This window comes from Cordyceps militaris (assembly GCF_000225605.1).
Source record: "Cordyceps militaris CM01 unplaced genomic scaffold CCM_S00006, whole genome shotgun sequence".
In the NCBI taxonomy this organism is placed as follows: domain Eukaryota; kingdom Fungi; phylum Ascomycota; class Sordariomycetes; order Hypocreales; family Cordycipitaceae; genus Cordyceps; species Cordyceps militaris.
In genome coordinates, this window is record NW_006271974.1 from 720,720 (window position 1) to 743,339 (window position 22,620).

A 22,620-nucleotide genomic window follows, 5' to 3' on the forward strand; every position below is an offset into this window, starting at 1 on the left:
TCGCCGCCGCGGGCCTCACCGAGTACATGTTTGACATTGTCTGGGTGACGTGGGCCGCGACCCTGCTCGCCGCGCTCGTCGGCCGCTGGGGCTGGCTGCTCTGGGCCGTCGTCCCCGTGTACGGGGTATGGATGGCCGCCGGCCTGCTCGGCTTCGGACGCGCGCAGCCGGCGCAGCTGCAGGGCCCGGGACAGTCTGAGGCCGCTGCTCCCCAGGGCAACCGTCGACAGCGTCGAGCCGCCTAGGCTCAGGTTGCTAGGACAAGAGAAAACGACCACGTCTATTGTTTTACGAAGCATTTTAGACCTTTATACATGTATAACATTTGTATGATATTCGCTCTTATGCCATGTGATTTTACTCCTCCCACGGTCTCTTGCCCTTGGGCCGCTCGCCCGTCCACTTCTCCAGCGTATCGTGATCGACGTCCTTGACCAGGACGTGAAAGTGCTCCAGCGCGCGCACGCTCTGCAGCGCCACCCAGTTCTTGAACCACAACACGCGGTCCGCGCCGCCCGGCCCCAGCTCGTCCACAAACGTGCGCTGCACAAAGTCGCCAATCAAGCGGCGGCTCTCCGGCAGCAAATCGCCCTTGTCGTCGTCCGCGGGGATGCGCGTGCGCGTCCACACGATGATGTGCGTGATGCCCGGCGCCAGCGCGTACGGCCAGTCGTTGAGCAGGATCGTGTAGTCGGACGCGGCGGCCAGCGGCACCGTCGACGTGGGCGTGAACGGTGGCCGGCCCCAGGCGGCCGGCAGCCGGTTCGTCATGAGATACTCGGTGATGGACCCGTACTGTGCCTTTATGCCAGCGGTCCACTCGAGATATTTGCGTAGCTCCGTCGGTGTGCGTTTAAAGTCCTCCAGCTTATTGGATTCTGTGAACCAAAATAAAAATCCAAGGCAAGCTGAATTAGCCGTGCCGCTCACATTGGGCCGCTATGTTTGGCACGGATACTCACCAATGATCCTCCTCAGGTCCTCCCAATCATGCTTCTTGAACGTCTCGTCCGTCTGCTCTAGTGTCCATTTGTCGACAGTTGTGAGGTTAAACGCCGGTTGGGAGGGCACCGCCTCTGCATTGAAGCTGCTTTCGCCCATCTTCGGGGAGACGCGTCGCGGGGTGAAGTTGGCGGGGTGAAGTCGGTGAGGGGCAGGCGGGTGAGGCTTCAGGCGTGCTAATAAGGCAGGGTCCAAAGCTGGGTTGCACAGGAAATAACGCTCGTTGGTAATCTGCTGTTTATCAGCAAACATGCATAAATTGATGCACAAGTATGCTAGTCGGGCCAACATTTTCGCGTAGTCGATGGAGGGCCAGTCCCATATTTGTGAGCCGCACGGCGACCCAAGTACGACTGGCTCACGCCAACAAAGTATACTTCAAGCTTAGTTATGCTTTTCTTGGGGGCTTTTTTTTTGTTTCTAAATAAGAAACCCTATTTGAGCATGCTGTCGATTCCAAACGGCTTGTCGAGGCAAGAACCTGAGAACGGCGGCTATCACTAGTGAAGCGATGGTGTAGTGTATGCCAGTACACATAGCTCAGGCTCTCGAATCAATGTTCATTTGTTCAACTGTCGCTTGATTTCTCAAATATGGTATGGGTCCTATAGTCGAGAACCTGACCTTCCAAGTCATCAGCGTAAATCGATCAGCAACAAATGTGTGGTGGATCCTACACAGATTGCATGAGGATCGATCGGCCCGTCCATAAGTACGGAGTACACCAGTTCAATACATTCATACCAAGTAGTCCTACAAATCTTGGAACAATCAGCTCGTGCAAATACCTTGCCCGAGACTGGTACCCAGTCCCAGGTATGTAGTTGAACTACCACCTGATTTCTCGTCGTCAGTATTGTCGCCTACCCTGCATTCCTGCTGGCAGTGGAAAAGGTTGGCAGTTGCACAGCAATCACTTGGAGTGTATTCAGGCTCACGCCACTCTCTTATGACATCCCACGTAATCAAAGTCACCTCAAACACAATTAATTTACCGAGGCTATCACATATCACAAGGGTGCAGGCTAGTATTCATGAGAGGTTGTTTAAGACCGTTGGCGCTAATCATGGCTCCCAATTGAAACGAAACAACATCATGCTCAGAACAAGGACAGCCGAAGATGATTTCAATAACCAGAGAGCCAAAATAGTTTCCCCAACCGACCAATGCCTTACCAAAGCCTTGGGCTTGATCGGCTTCCCCCGCACTGTTAGCGTCGTCCACACCGCGGGCTCATCATTTCATGAGGGCCGGCGGGGAAACGTAGCTGCGACGGAGGTCCGTCCACCCTCGGCAACGGCGTTCAGGCCGGCTAACAACCCCGGTTCCATTGGCCAATTTCCCCATGTCTGTAATTCTTGAAAAGAAGAGATATCATTTTCAGTCCTCTTTTCACCACTATAACCGATTGACTCGACTCTTGCTCCCTTTACACTCATTTTTGCTAGCTATGATTTTTGAGCCGCAGTCCCTGCTGGACCACGCCGTGACCCTCGGTATCATCACACCGCAGGTTATACGGCAAGCTGGACCAATACGAGGAACCATTGCGCTTCTCAAGCTACTCTTCATATTCTGCAAGTGCCATTTTACCTGCTCTTTCACCACACCCCCATCATCCTTTTTCCACAGCTCACTCTAACACTTACTGCCCCCCAAAGTCCCAAAAGCCACCTTCCAGCTGATATGGACGCGGTACCTGACGGCGCGCAAGAACCGACCGCTGTACATCCAGCAAGCTAACGTCGCAGAGGACTTTGCGCTGCGGCTGCTGCGCTGGTCGGCCGCCAGTTTACACCCGCGGGTGCTACGCGCCGTCACGAGCCAGTCATCGGCGGCGCACATTGTCAAGTGGCGCGCGTACCGTAACGGCTACGCCAGGTACAACGAGCATGTGCAGGAAAAAGTCCTGGAAGAGGTAAGTGGAATCCGTGTGGAACTACATGGAAGGCTTGAGGTTAACACAAGGCTGGGTAGGGCCCTGAGAGAACACAGGGTATTTGGGTCAGACACGACAAGAACAAGAGGCATGACATCATCCTCTTGTATATTCACGGTACGGGACAAAGAAACGCTGCAACCATGCGGAGCATCACAATGGGACTAACGTCACTTTCACAATACAGGCGGCGGCTACGCTGTCCTCTCGGCCAAGTTTTACGTCGAGTTCCAGCTCGCGGTGCAGAGCAGCCTGCTCGACGCGGGCTACGAGAACCCGGCCGTCTTCAGCCTCGACTACACGCTAGCGCCAGACAAGCACTTCCCGGGGCAACTCAACGAAGCGGTGCTTGCGTACAAGGAGGTGCTGGCGGCGGCGGACGCGGACACCAAGATTTGCGTCGGCGGAGATTCGGCGGGCGGGATGCTGACGCTGACACTGTTGCAAGAGCTGGCATCGCGCAAGCTGCGGGACGAGCCCCTGAGCCGCCACCCGGACCTGGCAGTGCTCATCTCGCCGTGGGTGACGCTCAAAACGCACCTGCACCGGGCATCAGATCTCGACTACATCCAGCCCGACACGTTGGCGCGTTTCGCGGATCTATACACGGGCGGCGGTGGTGTGGGCGCATACGCGGCGCCCGCCTCGCCGGGCAGCTGCCAGGACGAGGGCATCTGGGAGGCGGCGCGCCCGGCGCGGGGCTACGTTATCACGTACGGTGAGGAGGAGGGCCTGGCCGAGGATATCAAGTACCTGATTCAGCACCAAAAGTCACGGGGCACAGAGGTGCGGGTGCTGGTGGACGCTGGCGGTGTGCATGTGTGGCCAGTGATTTCGCTGCAGTTCTGCACGACGAACGAGAGGCGCGTGCAGGGCATACAGTCTATAGTCAGGGAAATTAGAAGCGCTCTAGCGTAGAGTCGGGACGGCATGGGATAGAACTGGTGGGTATGGGAATCAGATTAGATCAAGTAGGCACTCACAGACGTGGCCTCGTGTGCGAGTTGGGAACCAGAGTCTGCGGGGAAGTGCAGAGGCGGCTTCGTCATCGCGGCGCACGTCTCAGCAAGTTTATAAAGCTCATGAATTGTTGACATCATTTTGTTTTGCATGTGTTTGTGTGCGTGTGCGTGTGTTTGTGTGCAATGTGACGTACGTATAAGGAGAAGTGCAACAAAGGCAGGGTTGTGGACGGTTGAGAGCGAGGCAAAAAGGAGGGCGCTTTGAATTTTGGCGTTGAGGGTAGACGATGACGGCGAAACAAGGCGCGGGTCGTGCAGCGGCGCGCCCGTCAGACGCAATAATCGTCAAGCGCGGCCTCGCTGCTGTGATATGAAGCTAGAAAAAGGCGGAGGGACAGGGTCTTGGGCGACACAAAGGGGCAAGGGACTCCGGTAGCTCAGAGGAAGACATAGCAGTGACGAGATGTTGCGCTGCCTCATGTTTTGTAGTCTAGTCGATCGGGTGTTTCGAGTGACTGTCGAACCGGTCAGCTGGTCAGACGAGAGGGGAGGACAGGGCGTTTGCTTGTTGGAGGTCAGAGCAGAAGTTGGATGTTGAAGGTTGGAGTCGAAAGGTTGAGGCGTGAAAAAGTGCGGGGGCGTTGGAGGTGGGTACCTACGATCTGAAGCGAGTCCCTCGTGCTTGCGACTATGTAGGTACCTAGTTAGAGGCACTGGCGGCATTTTCTGTATTCGCTATTTCCCAGAATGATATAATTTAAAAATGACGAAAGTATGTGAGTATAATGATATCTTGTTGAGCGCTTAATAGGTTTAATGACGGGGACGAGGCAGTAATTGGTAGCCTGTCAGGGTTTGCTGGGCTGCGGAACGAATAAACTGATAACAGTATTCGTACAAGAAGCATGGTAATCATGAGTAAATTCTGGGAGGGAAAGAAAGAAAAAAACAAAGAAAAGTCTATGCAAGTATGATTCACTGATACCCAACTTGCCCGCAGCTAGGCAGCAAGACGGCTGGGACTGGATAGATGTTGCTGTGAATAATGGATATGCAGGTACATAGTAATGTAGGAACGGCTGAACCACCACCCATGTACACGGTATCTGTACAGCGATCTACCCAGTGACACCAGTCGTGGTGCTGTACTGGTACGGAAGCAAGCACGCAAAAGAGGGGGGTCTGCTGCTACATACATCGGGGAGGTCCTCGAACGCCAAAAGCCTAGCACCAATCCAGTCGCTGTGCATCCACACTCGTTCAGCGATCTGACCATGCACCATGCACCCTGTGTGGCAGGGCATTGGCCATGGGTCGCTGTGGTGCTGCCACCATCCATCACTGGTCATTGTCATCAGCCACCTGTCAGCCCGCGCCTGGCAGACTTGCATATAAACGGGCGGAGCGCCCCTCCTCTCGACACCCCCAGACGCCGCCAATCCAGACCAACAGGCAACAGGCGGCACTGCAGACAGACAGTTGGTGCCAATCCTCTTTGCGCGCCTCGACTTGTTACTCTCGCTGTTGCCGCGTCGCATTATTTCCATTCATTCCCCGACGCGCATAAGAGCACATCTTCCACCAAATACCTCAATCTTACCCTCCCTACTTCAGTTACGCCCCTCCTCAACGCCCGCGCCTTGCACTAGTCAACTCGTTTGTCGCAAGTACCGTCATCCTTGTCGCGATTGTTGTCGGCCGCTCGTCTGAACCGCCATCATCCCCAAAATCCACCGAGGTTCCGTCCTCGTTTCCATACCTACGCACCTGCCATCCCGACGCGCCCTCTACACTGCCGCGCTGTCGTCCTCTTGATCCGTGGGCACCGCCGGCCGTGCCCCGCCATCACGCCCGCATCCGCATCCGCACAAAGCTCCGTCGCGCGCGCGCAAACAACAAGCCGCCACCAGTGCGACTGCGTCCCGTGTAACTGCGCACGCCGTGACTCGCTCTCAAAAGCTGACGGGCGAGGGAAATAAAGTCGGCTCGTTTGGCCTATTTATTTGACGCGCAAAAGCCTCTGAACCGTTTGTTCTCGAGCTGTTGTCTTGACTGTCGCAAACCCATTTGCGACACGTTTGCGCCGGGCACTACAGCACCAAGGCCCTGTACCACAACCACACCAGCTTCAAGCAACTTGCCCTCACCAACCAGCACCTGCGTCTACCACCCCAAAAAAAATCGAAAAAGAGGCGCTGACCGTCAGTCAAAACTAAGCATTGCTTAATTGCAAACTCATACGCGATAGCTTTTCAGAACAACTGCGAGTCTGCAACCTTGCCTAGCAGGCCCCTCTAACTCGCTGCATTCACGCAGCGCTCCATCCCCGGCCCGCTCTAATTATCGGTCACCTCGAGGCCCACCACCGCCGGCCCAAATTTATTTTATCATGTCTGGCGACGACTCTTCCTACGCTCCCAAATCCCCAGACTTCTCGTCTTTCTTCTCCTCCGCTCCCACCGAACAACCACCACACCTTGATCTTGGACCGTCGAGTCGTAGCCAACAGTTCAAACCTCCTACTTTTGGCTACACTTCGTCCTACATCCCCCCAACCTCGACCAGCTTCAACCTTGGCAGCTACGGCGCGACCAGCAACGCGTACCAGCCACCAGTCCTGTCGCCGCGAAACTCGTTTTCGCAGACATTGGCCGCTCAGCCACCCTGCAACCAGAAGTTTCAACTGCAGGACCCCAGCGAACTTCCGCCGTCGACAACGTTTGCCGACCCATATCCCCCGACCGTCCAGCCACGAACAGCTGTCAAGCAAGAAGCCAAGATGCCTCCCCGCAAGGCGGCCAAGGAGCCTTCGCCGCCCGCGCCGCCCATCATTGACTCGTCCATGGTCAAGACAAAGTTCCCCACGGCCCGCATCAAGCGCATCATGCAAGCCGACGAGGAAGTCGGCAAGGTCGCGCAGCAAACACCCATCGCTGTCGGCAAGGCGTTGGAGCTCTTCATGATTCAGCTCGTGTCTAAAAGCGCCGAAGTGGCCAAGGACAAGGGCTCGAAACGCGTCACGGCTTCCATGCTCAAGCACGTGGTCGAATCAGACGAGCAGTGGGATTTCCTGCGCGACATTGTGAGCCGTGTTGAAATCGAAAAGGAAGGCCCCAAAAAGGAGCCCAAACCAAAGGCGGAAAGCGATAGCGAAGACGAGCAGCCTAAGAAGAGACGAGGCGAACGAGGTGCCGGGCGAAAGAAGAAGACATCCTAGTGTTCCCTGCGGCCGGCGCTTTGCATTTCCATCTCTTCATCCCTTTATTTTGCCTACATCTCGGAAGGCGAGCTTAACGAAGCTACGAAAACCAAAAAGGGGGCGGGCGTTCTTCACTGGTCGACATATATTACGGCGTTGCATAGGTTCGGGGTTCAGGAGTAGGCTTAGAAAACGGCATCATGTCTCGCCAAAAGCATTACTATTACGAAATAGGGCAGATTGCCGAGTCTTGTGAGTATTGAATTAATTCGGTGGCAACCACATCAAGTCTCGAGTCTACATGAACTGTGTCAAAGAGATAAAGTGATGACACAAGGAATTGGTGCAGTAATGCTTGGTTTATGCTGCATGTCTTGGATGCTGACGTGGTGGTCCCTTGCAGTCGGAGGTACAAACGCAACCTAGCTGCGGCTCTGCGCATTCTGTAGTGAAGATGGTGGCACCGAGATGGGCTACTGGCAGCAACTGAAGCAATGCAATTACTTCAAAAACGTCTTGAATTTCCTGGTGAGAAAAAAGGTGCTGACCAGGAAGTCATCTACTCGTTGTACCTATGTACCCGTCCATGTCTGTACTGTTGATCAAGACACTGACATTTCTAATGTGGGTAGTTGGCCAATGGAATGGTGGCCGCAGCGGACACCACCAGTTAGAAAGGCATGTACCAGCATGAATTGACGAGACAAGGTCCCAAGTGCATATTCAAAGGAGAATCAGGAAGACGCGCTTAGCGTGCAATGGCCGTGGACAGGTTATCAACCATTTTAACTATAATTTATGGCTTGCCTGCCCGCCGCACGTCTGTCCTCGTGTACACGAAGCATGTCAAGAAAGCTTCGTTCTGCACCAATCATTCGCGGATCCCTCCTCAATCTGTCAGGGGCAGACAGCCTTGTATATAAATAGATAGAAAAACAAGAAAAACAAAAAAAAATGCTGGGTGCAAAAGGTACACAAAAAATAGTTGTCGATTCCTTTACACCAGACACCCTTTGCGACACAACAACTAACGTTACCTATCCCCATCGCGGGAGCCGCCTCCACCCCTCCCTCTCTCCAACGAAATGCGAGCCCACGTCGATTTAGTCTAGGACATCTAGCCACCCTCCAACACCGCCCCAATACTCGCGCGCGCCCAAGCTCCTGTCCCCAATCTTGGACCAACTCGACATCACGAACCTCGTCTGCTGCCGAAAAAGAGACAAAGCTCCTCCATCTCGCGCTCTATTAAATGCGGCCGCCCCAATCCGGTCCCCGACGACGTCCGCCCCCGTTCGCCCGCCCGCTCGCCGCCGTCGCCTCCTGGCCGTGACCACAACGGACCAATGTCGTGGGAGCTCCTCCGGCGGTTCTTTGACTCTGATGTCTTCAACTCGAACCCCTTCCTCCCCGTCTCCTACCTGTCGTAAGCATGCATACCCACGCCAGAGCACACCGCCCTCCCCGGGTGTTCCGCAACGTGGCCGAACCGGCCGGCACGCAGCTCCCCCCTTGCTCTCGCTGAACTCTGTGACTGACGGTGCTTTGCTTTTCAACAGGCGCTACGCAGACCATGTAGGCATTCACTACGTACTCTGCAACAAGTTGCGCCAGTTCCCCTACGAGGATATCGAGTTCTTCCTGCCGCAGCTATGCCATCTCATCATTAGCGTCGACAATGAGTCCATGGCGCTCGAGGAGTTTCTCCTCGATCTGTGCGAGGAATCCGTCACTGCAGCCCTGCTGGTATGCCATGCGCCACACGGCTTCCTAGACCTTTGCTACACCGTGTACCTAATTGTGCTTGCAGACCTTTTGGCTCTTCCAAACCTATCTCCACGATCTGTCCTCGAACCCACAGACAACCGCCTTCCAAACCTGCCGTCGAGTCTATAACAAGGTGCAGCACATTGTCTTTGGCCTCAACGATGTCGGCCGCCACGAAAAGATCAAGGAAAACATCCTGCCTGTCACGGTGCTCTCCAGCTTCGTTCTCGCCAGCATCGCCCTGCCCATGATCCCACGATGGGCCGGCCCCCTCGCCGTCGCGCAGGCCCGCAAGCCGCAGCCCGTCACCAATGCCCCATCCGGTGACACGGCCGACGACGCGAAGCCGAACAGGCCGCAAGTAGTGACAGCACTCCACGCGAAACCGAAACGCACCAAGGACACCCGCCACGCGAGCGGAACCAGCGCGCAGCTCGCCTCGCCGGGTCGCGCTGTGGCCGCCAAGGCCATCAGCCAGGCCATCTCGGCACCCCCGAAATCAAGGCTGCAAAAGGAGATGAAGCGACCGCCCCCGCTGGACATGACCCCGAAAGAGGCCATGTCGAGCTCGGCATCGCTTCCCTTGCCTTCACCGCCGCAGACGACGAGGCCGGAGACGCCGCCGCTGACTGCCGGTCTCGCGCCACGCACTCACTCCGAGAGCCTCCTCCGCAGACATTCGCATCACACGAAGAATGCAAAAAATATTGCCGACTTGTCCTCGATACAAAAGACGCGGCTGCTGCGACAACATTACTTTAGATCCCAGACCCAATTTTTGCAAGCCCTCGAGGGCATTTCCAACCGTCTCGTCATCGTACCCAAGCAGGCTCGCATGAGCGCTCTCCGCGCAGAGCTTGCTCTGATAGCGCGAGACTTGCCCGCGGAGATTGACGTCCCCGTCATTTGCCCGCCGACGCTGGTCGACGGCGCGCCAGGCAAGAGCCGACATCACCGCATCGTTCGACTGAACCCGGCCGAAGCAACGGTTCTGAACAGTGCGGAAAAGGTGCCGTATCTGCTCATGGTCGAGGTGCTCAGAGAGGACTTCACGTTTGATCCGGAGACGCCAGATAATCAGCGACTGCTCCCTGAGCTGTTTGGTGTCCGCGGAAACTCGAAGCGCTTATTCGACCTGTCGTCCGAGCTTCCCAAATCCGCACAGGTGACACCACCACCCGAACCCGCGGTGGATAGCGTCTTTGAACCGACCTCTGGCGACCTCGGCAGCTCCAACCTCATCAAAACGCTCGAGGAGGAAGGGCAGCCGCGCGCGGCGCCCAAGCCGCCGTCGTCATACCCCAACCAGCGGCTGTCGAGCGGCGGCACGACGTCGTCCACCACTCTCGATGCCGCGACACCGCGCACCTCGGGCGCCTCGCGTTCACGCTCCAGCAGCCCTGGCTCGCGCCGCAAGATGACGCTGCAAATGAACCGCAACGCGTCGACAGACCAGCCCGACTTTTCGGCCCTCGCGACGCACATGCGCACCGCCTCGCAGATGCTGGCTCAGCTCGACGCCACGAGTGGAAAGCGACCCCGGCAAGAAGTCGCCGCGATCCGCGCCAAAATCATTGCCTCGATGCAGACGCTCGAGGAGCGCAGCTTCGACGCCGACGAGCAAGGGCCGACCTTTGACACCATCATGGCCAAGGCCAGCACGGCCGCCGCCGCCGCCGCCTCTGCATCCGCGTCCACCAGCAACCCGGACCTCGACGAGGACGCCCCCGTGGACACGAACCTCAACGCCAGTGCAGGCCGCGAGCGCATGGAAAACGACTTCAAGACGGGAGGTGTGCAGCGCCGCGGCGACCGCGACGACCCCAGCGCGGCCGTCTTTGGCGAGGCGTGGGAGGCTAAAAAGGAGCGCATCCGCACGTCCTCGCCCTACGGCTGGATGAAGAACTGGGACCTCGTGAGCGTCATTGTCAAGACGGGTGCCGACCTCCGGCAAGAAGCCTTTGCGTGCCAGCTCATCCACGTCTGCCACAAGATTTGGGTCGACGCCGGCGTCGACGTGTGGGTCAAGCTGATGCGCATCCTCGTCACGGGCGAGTCGTCGGGCCTCATCGAGACCATTACCAATGGCGTGTCCCTGCACTCGCTCAAGCGCAGCCTGACAATGGCGTCGGTCGAGGCCGGCACGAACCCGCGGCGGCGCATCGCGACCCTCAAGGACCACTTTTGCAAGGCGTTTGGCGAGCCCGGCGGGCGGGCGCACCGCGGCGGCGTGGACGCGTTTAAGCGCTCGCTGGCGGCGTACAGCGTCATCTCGTACGTGCTGCAGCTCAAGGATCGGCACAACGGCAATGTGCTGATTGACAGCGAGGGGCACATCGTGCACATTGACTTTGGCTTCATGCTGTCCAACTCGCCGGGGTCGGTGGGCTTTGAGGCGGCGCCGTTTAAGCTGACGCACGAGTATGTCGACGTGCTTGGCGGGCTGGGGTCGCCCGACTATGAGGATTACAAGAAGCTCTGCAAGCAAGCTTTCCAAGGTACGCGCGCACTTTTGCATGAAGAATGACGCTGGGAAACAACGCTAACGAATGGGAAATGACAGCGCTCCGCCGATCGGCAGACTACATCATCGACCTCGTCGCCATGATGGGCGCCGAGTCCAAGATGCCCTGCTTCGCCGTCGGTGTAGCCACGGCCACCAGCGCCCTTCGCCAGCGCTTCCAGCTCCACCTGAGCGCCGACGAGGCCGAGCAGTTTGTCGAGACGGACTTGATTGCCAAGTCTTTTGGAAGCTACTATACACGACTGTACGTAACCCGCCCCCGCGGCGACCGCCTTCATCTCATGTGCTTGTTCGTGTGTGCTGACTTATCCATGACAGCTACGACACTTTTCAATACCGAACACAGGGTATCTACTAAGCACATGGCATGGTATGGCATGAATAATGTATTTTTTTTTCTTTTGCCCCGTTCTTTTCCAACGCATCTACTAGTTCTGTTTCGTCATTTTGACAGAATAGCTCAGTCTTTTTTTACTATTATTTTGGTCTTGGGTATATGGAGAAAAGAATTCACATTGTTAGAAGTCGAGGACGGTCATGATTCATCGACACTACGAACAAAAATGAAAAGTCATGAGGAAATCACGCTTCGTGTTGTTCTTCGTGCTGGGATGGGTAGAATAAGGTTATGAAAGGTTAGAGAGGGAGAGATTGGAGGAGATATACCAAAGACTGGAGACGAAAATCACAGGTAGTACACACGCAGGGAAAATGTTGTCGTATTTCTTTTCGTGTCGGGGAAAGATTTGCGCATTAATATGTCATTCTTGATATGAACCAATTTTGGGCTTCCAGCCTATCGATCAGCAGCAAGTTCCTTTTGGTCTCCTAGACGGCCATGTTCCTACCCTCATGCAGTCTTCTTCCACCATCTCTGCGGCAGCCTACGAGCCATCACTCGGCCACTGACGCTGGCCGGTGACTGTTCGCAATCCGTCTCCTTTGCGCGTGCGCGACGCTCGACAAACTTCTTGAATTGCCAGTTTGCCGAATTCTTCGCTTCAGCCAACAACTGCCTGGCCAGAGAAATGGTCTTTGCAAAGAGCCACTCGGCTACACCAAGGAGCGGTTTGAGGAGCAATGCCACAAACAGAGTGACGCCGGCGACGATGGCCGAGGTTTTGATAAAGGCCGCTCTAGTGTCTTCTTCCTGGTTATTCGGTATTGCCCAGAGCGCCTTGACAAAAAAAACATGTCAGCGCAGCTTGGTCTCGCAGCCTTGGAGTGCGGTTGCTACTTACTGCACAGTATGCCAATGGCAAGTATAATAAGTTCACATAGGTGAGCACCATGACGTGTTGTCCTAGTTTGGTAGAGGCCCTCGCTTCGGTAACCGACGCCCATGCAAATTCCTTTCAACAATCAGCTACGCAATTACTGGTCTCAAGGTTCTTGCGAGACTCACCGTTTGCATTAGTTTTTGAGCCGTCTTGATCAGATCCTGAACCAGGCCATCAACAAAGCTTTCCAACTTCTCGACAACATCCGTGAGGCTCTGGGGAGGCTGTCTCGCGGGGTTGACGTCACGGCATCTATAAATGAAGGCCTTGAGCTCACAAACTTGGTTTTTGTACATCTGGCTCCATTGTTCGAAAATGTACGCGTGCTGTGCGAGGAGATGCATCAACGCAGGGTCCTTGCCCTCTGCTCTCAACTGGTCAATACGCTGAATTTCACGTCAGCTGGGCTCATCGGGCGGTTTCCGATGCGACAAAGGTGTCGCTCAACTCACTATGTTGTTCAGATGGTCCTTAGCCTCTTGGCACAACCTCTGCCATATATCTTGCATGTACCGGACCACCCGCTCCATCAGATCGTACTCGTTGTCGGGTATCCAACCATGCGGCATTGTGGTAAAATAGGCCGAAGGTGACCTTTCATTGCCCACCACCCACGTTGATCTGACCCAAGTTACCCCAAATTCGCTCTGGTAAGGACTAAGAGGGTACATGTTGGTGTCGCTCATGTGAAATCGAAATCTGCAGTAAACAGTACACTCATCAGCCTCGAAATCCCCCTGCCGAGGTCCCCAAATTTTTAGTGATTTGCCTTTTGAGCTGGGAAGGAGCTCCCATGAGATATCGTTGTCCGCCCGCCAGTGGTTCATGTTGTTGGACATGCTATCGAACTCTCAGTTGGCTGTCGACGGCGGCACATCCATTGAAGAGGGAACATACACATATTTTACCGCCGTTCTGTCGGCATCCGAGGAACACACTCTGTATCGACACCTCCACTCCGAAGTCATACTCAAAGACACGGTGTCGACTTTCACCAAGCCAGAGGGATATTTGCTGATCACCACGGCCTGGCTAACCTTTGGCCTTAATCCTCTGCGCCATTCCTCCTGTGTAATGCCTTTCGTGGACGCCTGACATTTCAGCAGGAATTCCACCATTGCAGAGTTCGACCTGTCCAGAGCATACGAAAGCGGTGTTTTGCCCCCGAACTCGGTATCGACGTTGTAGCCTGCGAACACCAGTGCTTCGGCTAGCATTTGATCACCCTCGCGGACCAGCCAGCTCAATGAGAACGTGTCCTTGTCAATAAGAAGGCTGACAATGCTATCGTGTTTGTTTTGCAAGGCCAGTAGCAAAGGCGTTCTGAACGATGCATCTAGGCGATCTACTTGAACCCCCGGCTGCCGCAGCAGCCATTCAACCACCTCAACATGTCCATGCTCTGCAGCACCATGTAACGGCGTCTGCCCGAACGTGCCCGTTTGAAGGGCATTGGTCACTCTTTCTGTAATTAGCTGGATAATCGAGAGGTTGTTTGTGCTGGCCGCCAGCCACAACGGCGTACATCCGTTGTCGTCCTTAACGTCGAACTTCACATCCTTGTCTCCCAACAGTAAACTGGCCGCCTGATATTGACCAGTCTCTGCAGCTAGGGCCAACGGTGTTTTACCACTCTTATCCCGATGGTTTCTCAGTACCGCAGACTCTCGAAGAAGCCTCGATACCAGGTCATTTCTACCGCCCTTGGCAGCTAGCGACAGCGGAGTCCGTCCATTCCCGTCAACAGGGTTGAGATTGGCACCGGGATTCTCTCGGAGAAACGTCTCGATCTGATCCACTGTTCCATCTGCTGAAGCTGCAATCTCTAACAAGGAAGCCATATCGTCGGGTTCTGTCTTTGTGTTGCCTCCGGGTCGGACTTTTCGGCTTGAGTATTTTTTCAAAGGTATGTTCTCGGGGGGTTGTTGGGCGGAAGTTTTGGTCTGTCCTTTGCCCAGCTTTTGTGCGGGCTAATACAGCTGAAGCTCCTGCATATGCAGGATTCTCATTGCGATGCAGTTGGTCCGCGAGAGCTGAAAGATCCCAGTCATGTCTTGTCCATTCTATTGGATGAGAAAACGAGGCTGCAGCCAGAAATGATGGACCAATATCTAAATATATCTTCTCGGCGTGGGCCACATGATCTAACGTTACAAATACGAATACTGTTGCCGAGGGTGATAACGCACCATCGCGCGCTGTCTTCCCTCACAGCCGTCCCTTGCGAGCTCGAGCGACGGGATCACAATGGCCATTTCGCTGACCTTACTTGCTCAAGAAACAGAACAAGAAATACTGGCAAGCATGCTCATTCCATGTACCTCTGCCTTAATGCTGGCTGCTTCTCGACAGATTTCTCGACAGATTTTAACCCCGCATGTACCTTTCCCCAGCTTTGATTGGATGACCTCTTCACAGACCTTCCCCAAAGGTGATGGAGGACGAGTTAATACATGTGAATTCAGGAGCAGCTACACACCTGCCTTTCATAGATTGAGGAGAAGCATAAAGAAATAAATTTTGCAACATTCGCTTGTTTCTTTTCCTACGCCGCCCCTTCTCTGCCATATACCAGGCGCCGCCTCACCACAGCCTTGTTGTTACACGTGAACCCTTTTCCTCAACGCCACCGTCTTGACGCGGCCCTTGTTCCCATAGACAAGGAAATAGACACCTCCAGCGTCTTTTCACCTTGCCAGTATCCATTTATATACAAGAGTACAAAAAAACATGAACGGGAGAAAATGGTGACCCGCGCTCGATCACCGAGTCATACACCTCCGCCAACGCCCTCCGCGGCCCAGTAACAGCGACTGCTAGTCGTATCGCCGGCTACCCCCGTCATCATTATCGCCGCCACGGTCCGCGGCGTCGCTGCGCCGGCCCCCGTCCGCTGTTCGCCGGCCCTTGCGGCTCCCCATGCTGTCGGTACCGTCCTCCCCGCCACCGCCGCCGCCTCGGCTGCGTTTTATACCACCGCCGCCGTTACCCAGACCGGCCATGCGCTGCGCCTCCTTGAGTAGGCGTTCGCGGTTACGTGCCTCGCGCTCTAGTGTATGGGGGTCTTTCGTGGCTGCGCCGCCATTGCTCGCCTCTGCCGGCGCAGAGGCGCCGCCACCGTCGGTTGAGTGCTTCCTGTCGTTGTGGCGGCTCTCCCTGTCGCGATCGCGGTCCTTTTGTTGGTCTTTGCGCTCGCGGCGGTCCTTGTCTCTATCACGGTCCCTGTCACGGTCGCGATCCCGGTGTCGGTCACGACGATCACGGTCGCGGTCGCGGTCACGGTCACGGTCACGATCACGATCACGATCACGATCACGGTCCTTTTCCTTGTCTCTGCGCCGCGAGTGGTCATGGTCTCGGTCTCGGTCCCGATCCCGGTCTCTGTGCCTGGTCGACTTCTCATCGCGTTGCTTGTCCTTGTCGCGGTGACGATCCGAGTCTCTCTCGCGGCGGCTGTGGCGATTTGACTTCTTCCCATCCTCTGGGGACGCCGACCTCGAGCGGTTGCCGCCGCCCTTTTCGTGTCGCGACTCGTCGTCGCCATGACGGGAAGAGTGCTTGCGGCCCTTGTTCTTTCTACTACGGCTGTACGAGTCCTCGTCGTACCGGTCGCCATCGGCAGTCTGCGAGCGGTCCCTAGCTCGCCGATGAGAGCTTTTATCTCCCCGGCTGCGACTGCCACTGCGACTATGCCCTCTACTAGTCGCTCGGGATTGTTCCAGGGAGTTGTCGCGTTCCTGTTCACCGTGCGCCGATTTGTGGTCAACTCCATGGGCATCGCGCTCAGTGTCTTCATACTGAGATCTACTCTGGCCATCGGCAGAGCCCTCTGCAATAACATCGCCAACCTGGTAGCCCCTTGCACGGAGATGGTGTAGGCTGGTGTTTGGAAGGCCTTGACGCATAGCCTTCGGACCCGTCGGAGCATTTACGGGCGCATCGGCGGGCTGGCCATCGTCCTTGTCTTGGCTCACACTCTGGGCGTCATTTTGAATGCCCTGTGTAATTGACTGAGCAGAGGGGTCAGCCTGGCCTTGCTGCAACTGGCTTTGGCCATGGTAGTTGCCACCCTGCTGGAAGCCACCACGACCGTATCCTCCATAGTATCCGCGGCCACGGCCACGGCCACGATAATTCTGCTGGCGATAGTTATTATATTGGCCATAATTACCTTGACTGTAGCCTGTCTGGAAGCCAGAGTTAAAGTTCCCAAAGTCACCAGTGTTCACACCAGCGCCATTTTGATTGAAATTATTCTGGTCGAAATTCCATGACTGAGAACCGTTCCAGTTATTATCGTAGCCGCCTCCAAGCCCTCCCATGCCGTTCATGCCCATGCCTTGAAAGCCTCCATTCATAAACATGTTTTGCATCATAGGATCCATGTTCATGGTCGGCATACCTGATACATGTGATGTTAGCATTGAGTCTTGTTGTAAGTCCGCTTGGTTTCACATACCCATCATCGGAAAGCCCATGTTGTTTTGCATGGCCATCATCATCTGCATTTGGTTAAAGTCGCCACCCCCGGAATACATCTGGTTCGAAAACCCGTTTCCGTGTGGCACCTGCCCGCTGCCATTTCCGCCATCTCCCTGGCCATCTTCCTCCGCATATTCTGCCTCCTCAATTTCCTGAGGTGGTTGCTCCGGCCGCTTCGTGGTGATGATGACATCGTCATCGGAATCTTCGTCCGCGTCGTCGTTGTCTTCTTCTTCGAAGTTGTTGGCCGCGCTAGCTTCCGCTTGCTGGGCATCAGAGACTTCACACTGCTGCACGTTAAGTGACGGTCAGCATAGTACCAGAGGGACTAAATGCATTCAAGCTTACCTCTGTATCACCCTGTGCCACGTCAGAAGCGGGTACTGTTGAGGGTTCGACGGCTGCAACGGCCAAGGCATGCGCTCCTGGGGTTCCATTCGTAGCCTCTCCGTCAGCGCCTGTTGACCGGCCGTCACCTGAGTTTGGCACCGGAGCGGCTTCGACAGGGGTTTCGGGAGTCGACTCTGAAGTAGCCTTAGGCTTGGTTGCCTCTTGCTTCCTTTCTTCGGTACGAAGAAAGACCTTTATCGTCGTACGCAGTGACTTGTTTGGTGTGCAATCATCGGCGGAGAGTGGCGAGTGTTCGCAGAGAGGACAAGACGAAGGGAGACTCGCATGACCTGAGATGTTAGTATCGCGGCATTTGTTCAGATTGTAGGTACTCACATGATTCGCAAATTGCTTGTTCACAGCAGGGTGAGCGGAAAGCGTTGACAGCAAGCTTGCTACAATTCGCACATCGCAGTTTATGGGGAATGTCATCGGGAGTCAGGGAGCTATTGCAAGTTAGTGGCGATCAATGAATCCATCTTGTCCAAGGGCCTACCTGATAAGCGCAGCCTGTGCCTCAGTGATAGACGATGCCATGTTGCTTCGATGAGGTGGCTTCAGATATTTTGCGCCGTGCTCGAGATGGCAGTGAAAACAGACAAAGATTCTTTATAATGATAGACCCAAGGCAGAGGAGCCATGAAGGTAGGTATAGAGCCCTCTTTATAGGCACATGAGATTGGTGGTACAGAAACAATCGCCGAAACTTGGGCACGGGAAAATTGATGGTTGGCCTGCAAACACATTTAGAGGAGTTTGACGCGGTACAGACTTAAAGTGGACCTGTAGTGGATGGGTTGTAGATTGGCTTTGGGAAAAGTCACACCAGTCACGTGCTACCCTCTTACACGGCTGTGGGCGGCCGGAAAGCTATTCTCCTGGGTTTGGAAGGCGCTTAGCGGTGAGAGAGCCGATGAATTGATTGTATCTGAATGATATTGACAGTGTGGTATGTCTGTTTTTTTGCGGTTGCCCCCAGCTCATCGTTGACGTCTTCTGTGTTTTAGCACACTCGATACTGCTCCACCTGCCCTCCAATGGATGTCGACTGAGTCTCTTTCCCTTGAATTAAATAGGTAGCTTTCAATTCGTTTGTTTCGGTGGGTTGGGTGCACTGAAAACAATAATACCCCCTTGTCCTCACGTTCAACAGAAGTACTGCATGTTTCTGTATCCCGCTATCTCATTTGCGAGCAAAAAATTGGCCACAACCAGGCTCCGATCGGCACAAATATTGTATCACACAGTGAATCGAGCTTACGCCGTCACGTTGTACTGTTACATACACTCCGTATATCGGCCGCAGGCAATTGGAATAAACGTCGGCTCCCTGTACCGAGCTAAGTGGTTCAACATCTAAGGTTAGTAGGGAAACAAGGTCAACTAAATATACTCATGATTCCGTAAAATTATAAATCGACTCCAAAGGCACGCGCTGAGGCATCATGGTCTGACCAATGAACAAAGCTGGGCAATAAACGACGTCGTGAAACAAGGCATGCTGTGAACAAATCCGACTTCTTAACAAGCACATCCATCCTTCGACCCGGCCTCTTGCGGGTTTCCGAGATTGACCCTCTGCTCCTCCCCGGGGCGACTGGCTGTGTTGTTGGTAGTACCGGCGCCGCGGGCGCTCTTTAAAGACGTCTCCGGGATCGCGTTGGCAATGGCTGTGAACACCTCCGTCACATTCACGCCAGTCTTGGCACTGGTCTCAAAAAAGAGCAGGCTCTCGTCTTCGGCGTAGGTCTTGGCTTCTTCTGTGGGTACCTTGCGGGCGTCGCCCGAGTCGTCGCCGTCGTCGCCGTTATCACCACCAGCAGATTCGCTGGCCAGATCGAGTTTGTTGCCGACAAGCGCAATCACAATGCCGGGAGACGCCTGTCGTTGCAGCTCAGCGACCCAGTGCTTAGCTTTGATGAGCGATGTGGGTTTTGTGATGTCGTAGACGACCAAAGCAGCCTGGGCATTTCGGTAGTACATGGGGGCAAGGGAGGCGAACCGCTCCTGGCCGGCGGTGTCCCAAATCTCGAACTTAATTGTCCGCGTAGGAAGATTGCATTTTTGAGTCAGGAACGCCGCTGTTGAGTACGTTAGGACTGTAAATGAGCATAAAGGACATTCTCACTCACCACCGATAGTGGGCTCTTTATTTTCCTGGAAGTCGTTGTTGACGAAGCGCAGGACCAAGGAGGACTGCTCGACAAATTAGCGGACAGAGTCGGCGACGAGCGGGTTCTGGAATAGTGACCTTTCCCACAGCAGCCTCACCGAGAAGCACCAGCTTGACGCTGCTGCTAGGTTTGGGGCCGTTCCCAGTATCAGCCATCGTTGCGGGATGATCCGGCGAGCGGGCAAATGTATCGGGTCGCCTGAGCGTAGGAGTGAAGCTAAAAGCGAAGACGTTTTGGATTCGTGGCTGCTGTTCAGATGAAGATGCGCAGCCGTAGCAAGGACAGTCTATCGTCCAAAGTCGTCGATGTTGCTGGATAGGACAGGTAGGGGTTGGAGCGATGACGACTGAGTGTTTTGCGCTGGGCCGTCCTACAAGCGGCTGGAGCTGGCAGAGACCCAGCCACAGGTCACCGCCACAAGGGTGGCGGGGCAGAAGCTTTTGAGGCCTCGGCTAAAAGTTAGCCCAGTACCGTCCTAACAAGTGCGCATGCATCCTGGCCCCGCCAAAAAGTTTCAAGCGGCAGAAAAGAACAACAGCAAAAAACCCAAAGCGGTGGGTAAAGTAGATGAGAATCAAGCAAGCTCTCACTTTCAGCAACCCAACGCTCCGGCGCGCAATACCGTTCTGCAATTCGATTTCCAGTGAAGGTTAATTTGCATCGATGTCGTCTTCGAAGGGCTCCAAAGCGGCCAAGCGCAACTTGCTCGACGACACCGATTCCGAGTCCGAGAATGGCGGGGCCACTGTCGAGTCCGGCTTTCAAGTAAACGAAGACTTCGCTCGTCGATTTGAACACAACAAGCAGAGAGAAGAGAGACAAAAACGCACGTCTTTCAGTTCTTTAACCAGGAGCGTACTTTGCTGACTGTTATTCAGTCGAAGAGAAACTCAATAACGAGGACGACGAAGACTCCTCCGACAGTGAGAGTGAAGACGAGAATGGCTTCCTTGCCACCGAAGATCTTGACGCCCAGATTTCCGCTACTCTTCAAGCAATCAAAAACAAGGACCCGCGAGTCTACGATAAGGACCAGACATTTTACAAGCCTGACGAGGAGACCGCCGACGCCAATAAGGACAAACAGGACAAGCAGGACAAGCCTGTCTATCTCCGCGACTACCACCGAGAAAAGATCCTACGGGGAGATACGGGGGCTGACAACGAAGATGAGCAGCCTCAGACATACGATCAAGAGCAAGAAGCGGCCAAGAAAGACTTCCTTTCCGGAGTCAACAACGCCGCAGGGGAGATAGACTCGGACTCGGACTCAGACGACGGGTTTATGATCAAGAAGAAAAAGTCGACAGATGCACCGGTCAAGTCCTCCAATGGCATTCACCCCTCCCGGTCGACGAAAATCAAGGTCTCCGGCGCCGATGTCTCCAGCGCTGATAAGGACCCCGAGACTTTCCTGTCCAACTTCATGGCCGCCCGCGCCTGGGTCGAAGAGGAAGGCGGCCGCTGGAAGGCCTTTGAGTCCGACGACGGCGAAGACGACGACCGCGCCGACGAGTTTGAGCAGGCGTACAACCTGCGCTTCGAAGACCCCGCGAAGAGCCGAGAGGTGCTGCGCTCGTACGCGCGCGACGTCACCAACTCGCGCTCCGTGCGGCGCGACGACGCCACCGGCCGCAAGCGCCAGCGCGAGCTGGAGCGGGAGCGCAAAGAAGCCGCCAAGGCGGAGCGCGCCGAGGAAAAGGCGCGCCGGCGCAAGCTCAAGCTCGACGAGGCCGAGAAGAAGCTGCGCAAGATCAAGCAGGCCGCCGGCGCCGTCGGCAAGGCGCTGTCCGACGAGGAGTGGATGAGCTTCCTCGACGGCGCGTGGGAGAATGATAACTGGGAGGCGGAGATGCAGAAGCGCTTCGGCGACGACTACTACGCCATCCGGGACGATGCGGCCGCCAGCTCGGACGACGAAGCAGCTCGGACGTCGTTCAAGAAGAGCAAGCCCAAGAAGCCCACGTGGGACGACGACATTGACATTGAGGACATTGTCCCCGAATTTGAGAGCGAAGTGGCCAAGGGCAAACTGGCCCTCAGCGACGCGGAAGAGGAGGCCGCGGAAGGAGACGAAGAGGACGACGAGGCCGCTCCCGCGAAAAAGAAGCGTAAGACGGCCGACATCAAAAAAGAGCGCATCGAAACCCAGAGAAAATCAAAAAAGGAGCGCGCCAAGCTCGAGGCCCTCGTCGAGACCCAAGTCGAGCTCACCTCGCACGACCTCCTCCGCTCCTCCACCTCCACCTTCCGGTACCGCGAGACGTCGCCCCAGTCCTTTGGCATGACGGCGCGCGACATCCTCCTCGCGCCGTCGGACCAGGTCCTCAACGACTACGCCGGCCTCAAGAAGCTCGCCTCCTTCCGCGACCCCGAAAAGAAGCGCCGCGACCGCAAACGTCTCGGGAAAAAGGCGCGTCTCCGCCAGTGGCGCGCCGACACCTTTGGCCGCGACTACGCCACCACGGGCCCGACGTTTGGCTTTGAGCGCTACGCCGAGGCCCACGAGGACGAGGAGCAGCAGCAGCAGCAGCAGCCGTGGAGGAAGCAGAACACAGGGGACGAGGCAGGCGGTGAGCAGCAAGCGTTGCCGGGAAAGAAGAAGAGGAAGCGGTCCAAGAACAAAAAGACGGCCGAGGCGGAAGCATAAACGCCCCCCCGTCTGCAGGTCTGCGCTCTCGTTTCCTTCTTGACTTTTTTTTTACCGTGTTTTACCATGAATTTTTATCCATTCCGGGGTGTTCTGTTCTCACTCGATGGGACGAGGGGTTGTACATAGCAGAAAGAAGAAAAGAATTATCATTACACAGGCGCATCAAGAATCCAAAATTTACTCTCTCATCTCTTCTATTGACGACAAGCCACACATAGCAAACTCAGCATATATTCCACGAATTAGA

At 55.4% G+C, this 22,620-nt stretch overlaps 8 protein-coding genes across 8 annotated transcripts; 4 read left to right on the forward strand and 4 right to left on the reverse strand.

The window, feature by feature from the left end:
• Window positions 1-357: 357 nt before the first annotated feature.
• Window positions 358-1,101, reverse strand: CCM_07522 (uncharacterized protein; the record flags this gene model as incomplete). The annotated part of the gene is made up of 2 exons (XM_006672663.1): window positions 358-878; window positions 963-1,101. The coding sequence occupies 2 exons, from the start codon at window positions 1,099-1,101 to the stop codon at window positions 358-360; spliced, it is 660 nt and encodes a 219-aa protein (XP_006672726.1).
• A 997-nt stretch (window positions 1,102-2,098) lies between these two features.
• Window positions 2,099-3,860, forward strand: CCM_07523 (alpha/beta hydrolase fold-3; the record flags this gene model as incomplete). Its single annotated transcript, XM_006672664.1, has 5 exons — window positions 2,099-2,350; window positions 2,472-2,580; window positions 2,665-2,921; window positions 2,999-3,059; window positions 3,130-3,860. The coding sequence occupies 5 exons, from the start codon at window positions 2,099-2,101 to the stop codon at window positions 3,858-3,860; spliced, it is 1,410 nt and encodes a 469-aa protein (XP_006672727.1).
• Window positions 3,861-6,293: 2,433 nt separating this feature from the next.
• Window positions 6,294-7,121, forward strand: CCM_07524 (Histone-fold domain containing protein; the record flags this gene model as incomplete). The annotated part of the gene is made up of 1 exon (XM_006672665.1): window positions 6,294-7,121. The coding sequence occupies one exon, from the start codon at window positions 6,294-6,296 to the stop codon at window positions 7,119-7,121; it is 828 nt and encodes a 275-aa protein (XP_006672728.1).
• Window positions 7,122-8,449: 1,328 nt separating this feature from the next.
• CCM_07525 (phosphatidylinositol 4-kinase PIK1a) lies at window positions 8,450-11,752 on the forward strand (the record flags this gene model as incomplete). The annotated part of the gene is made up of 5 exons (XM_006672666.1): window positions 8,450-8,529; window positions 8,774-8,849; window positions 8,914-11,368; window positions 11,434-11,638; window positions 11,713-11,752. 5 exons carry the CDS (start codon window positions 8,450-8,452, stop codon window positions 11,750-11,752), a joined length of 2,856 nt encoding a protein of 951 aa, XP_006672729.1.
• A 492-nt stretch (window positions 11,753-12,244) lies between these two features.
• On the reverse strand, window positions 12,245-14,929 carry CCM_07526 (ankyrin repeat-containing protein, putative; the record flags this gene model as incomplete). The annotated part of the gene is made up of 7 exons (XM_006672667.1): window positions 12,245-12,544; window positions 12,636-12,746; window positions 12,800-13,060; window positions 13,127-13,373; window positions 13,572-13,863; window positions 14,200-14,644; window positions 14,864-14,929. 7 exons carry the CDS (start codon window positions 14,927-14,929, stop codon window positions 12,245-12,247), a joined length of 1,722 nt encoding a protein of 573 aa, XP_006672730.1.
• Window positions 14,930-15,490: 561 nt separating this feature from the next.
• Window positions 15,491-18,083, reverse strand: CCM_07527 (uncharacterized protein; the record flags this gene model as incomplete). Its single annotated transcript, XM_006672668.1, has 7 exons — window positions 15,491-16,310; window positions 16,473-16,522; window positions 16,607-17,076; window positions 17,134-17,443; window positions 17,505-17,836; window positions 17,883-17,992; window positions 18,043-18,083. 7 exons carry the CDS (start codon window positions 18,081-18,083, stop codon window positions 15,491-15,493), a joined length of 2,133 nt encoding a protein of 710 aa, XP_006672731.1.
• A 984-nt stretch (window positions 18,084-19,067) lies between these two features.
• CCM_07528 (Rab5-like protein ypt51) lies at window positions 19,068-19,875 on the reverse strand (the record flags this gene model as incomplete). Its single annotated transcript, XM_006672669.1, has 3 exons — window positions 19,068-19,627; window positions 19,679-19,742; window positions 19,798-19,875. The coding sequence occupies 3 exons, from the start codon at window positions 19,873-19,875 to the stop codon at window positions 19,068-19,070; spliced, it is 702 nt and encodes a 233-aa protein (XP_006672732.1).
• Window positions 19,876-20,383: 508 nt separating this feature from the next.
• CCM_07529 (ribosome biogenesis protein Kri1) lies at window positions 20,384-22,370 on the forward strand (the record flags this gene model as incomplete). The annotated part of the gene is made up of 2 exons (XM_006672670.1): window positions 20,384-20,558; window positions 20,599-22,370. The coding sequence occupies 2 exons, from the start codon at window positions 20,384-20,386 to the stop codon at window positions 22,368-22,370; spliced, it is 1,947 nt and encodes a 648-aa protein (XP_006672733.1).
• Between the last annotated feature and the right edge of the window lie 250 nt (window positions 22,371-22,620).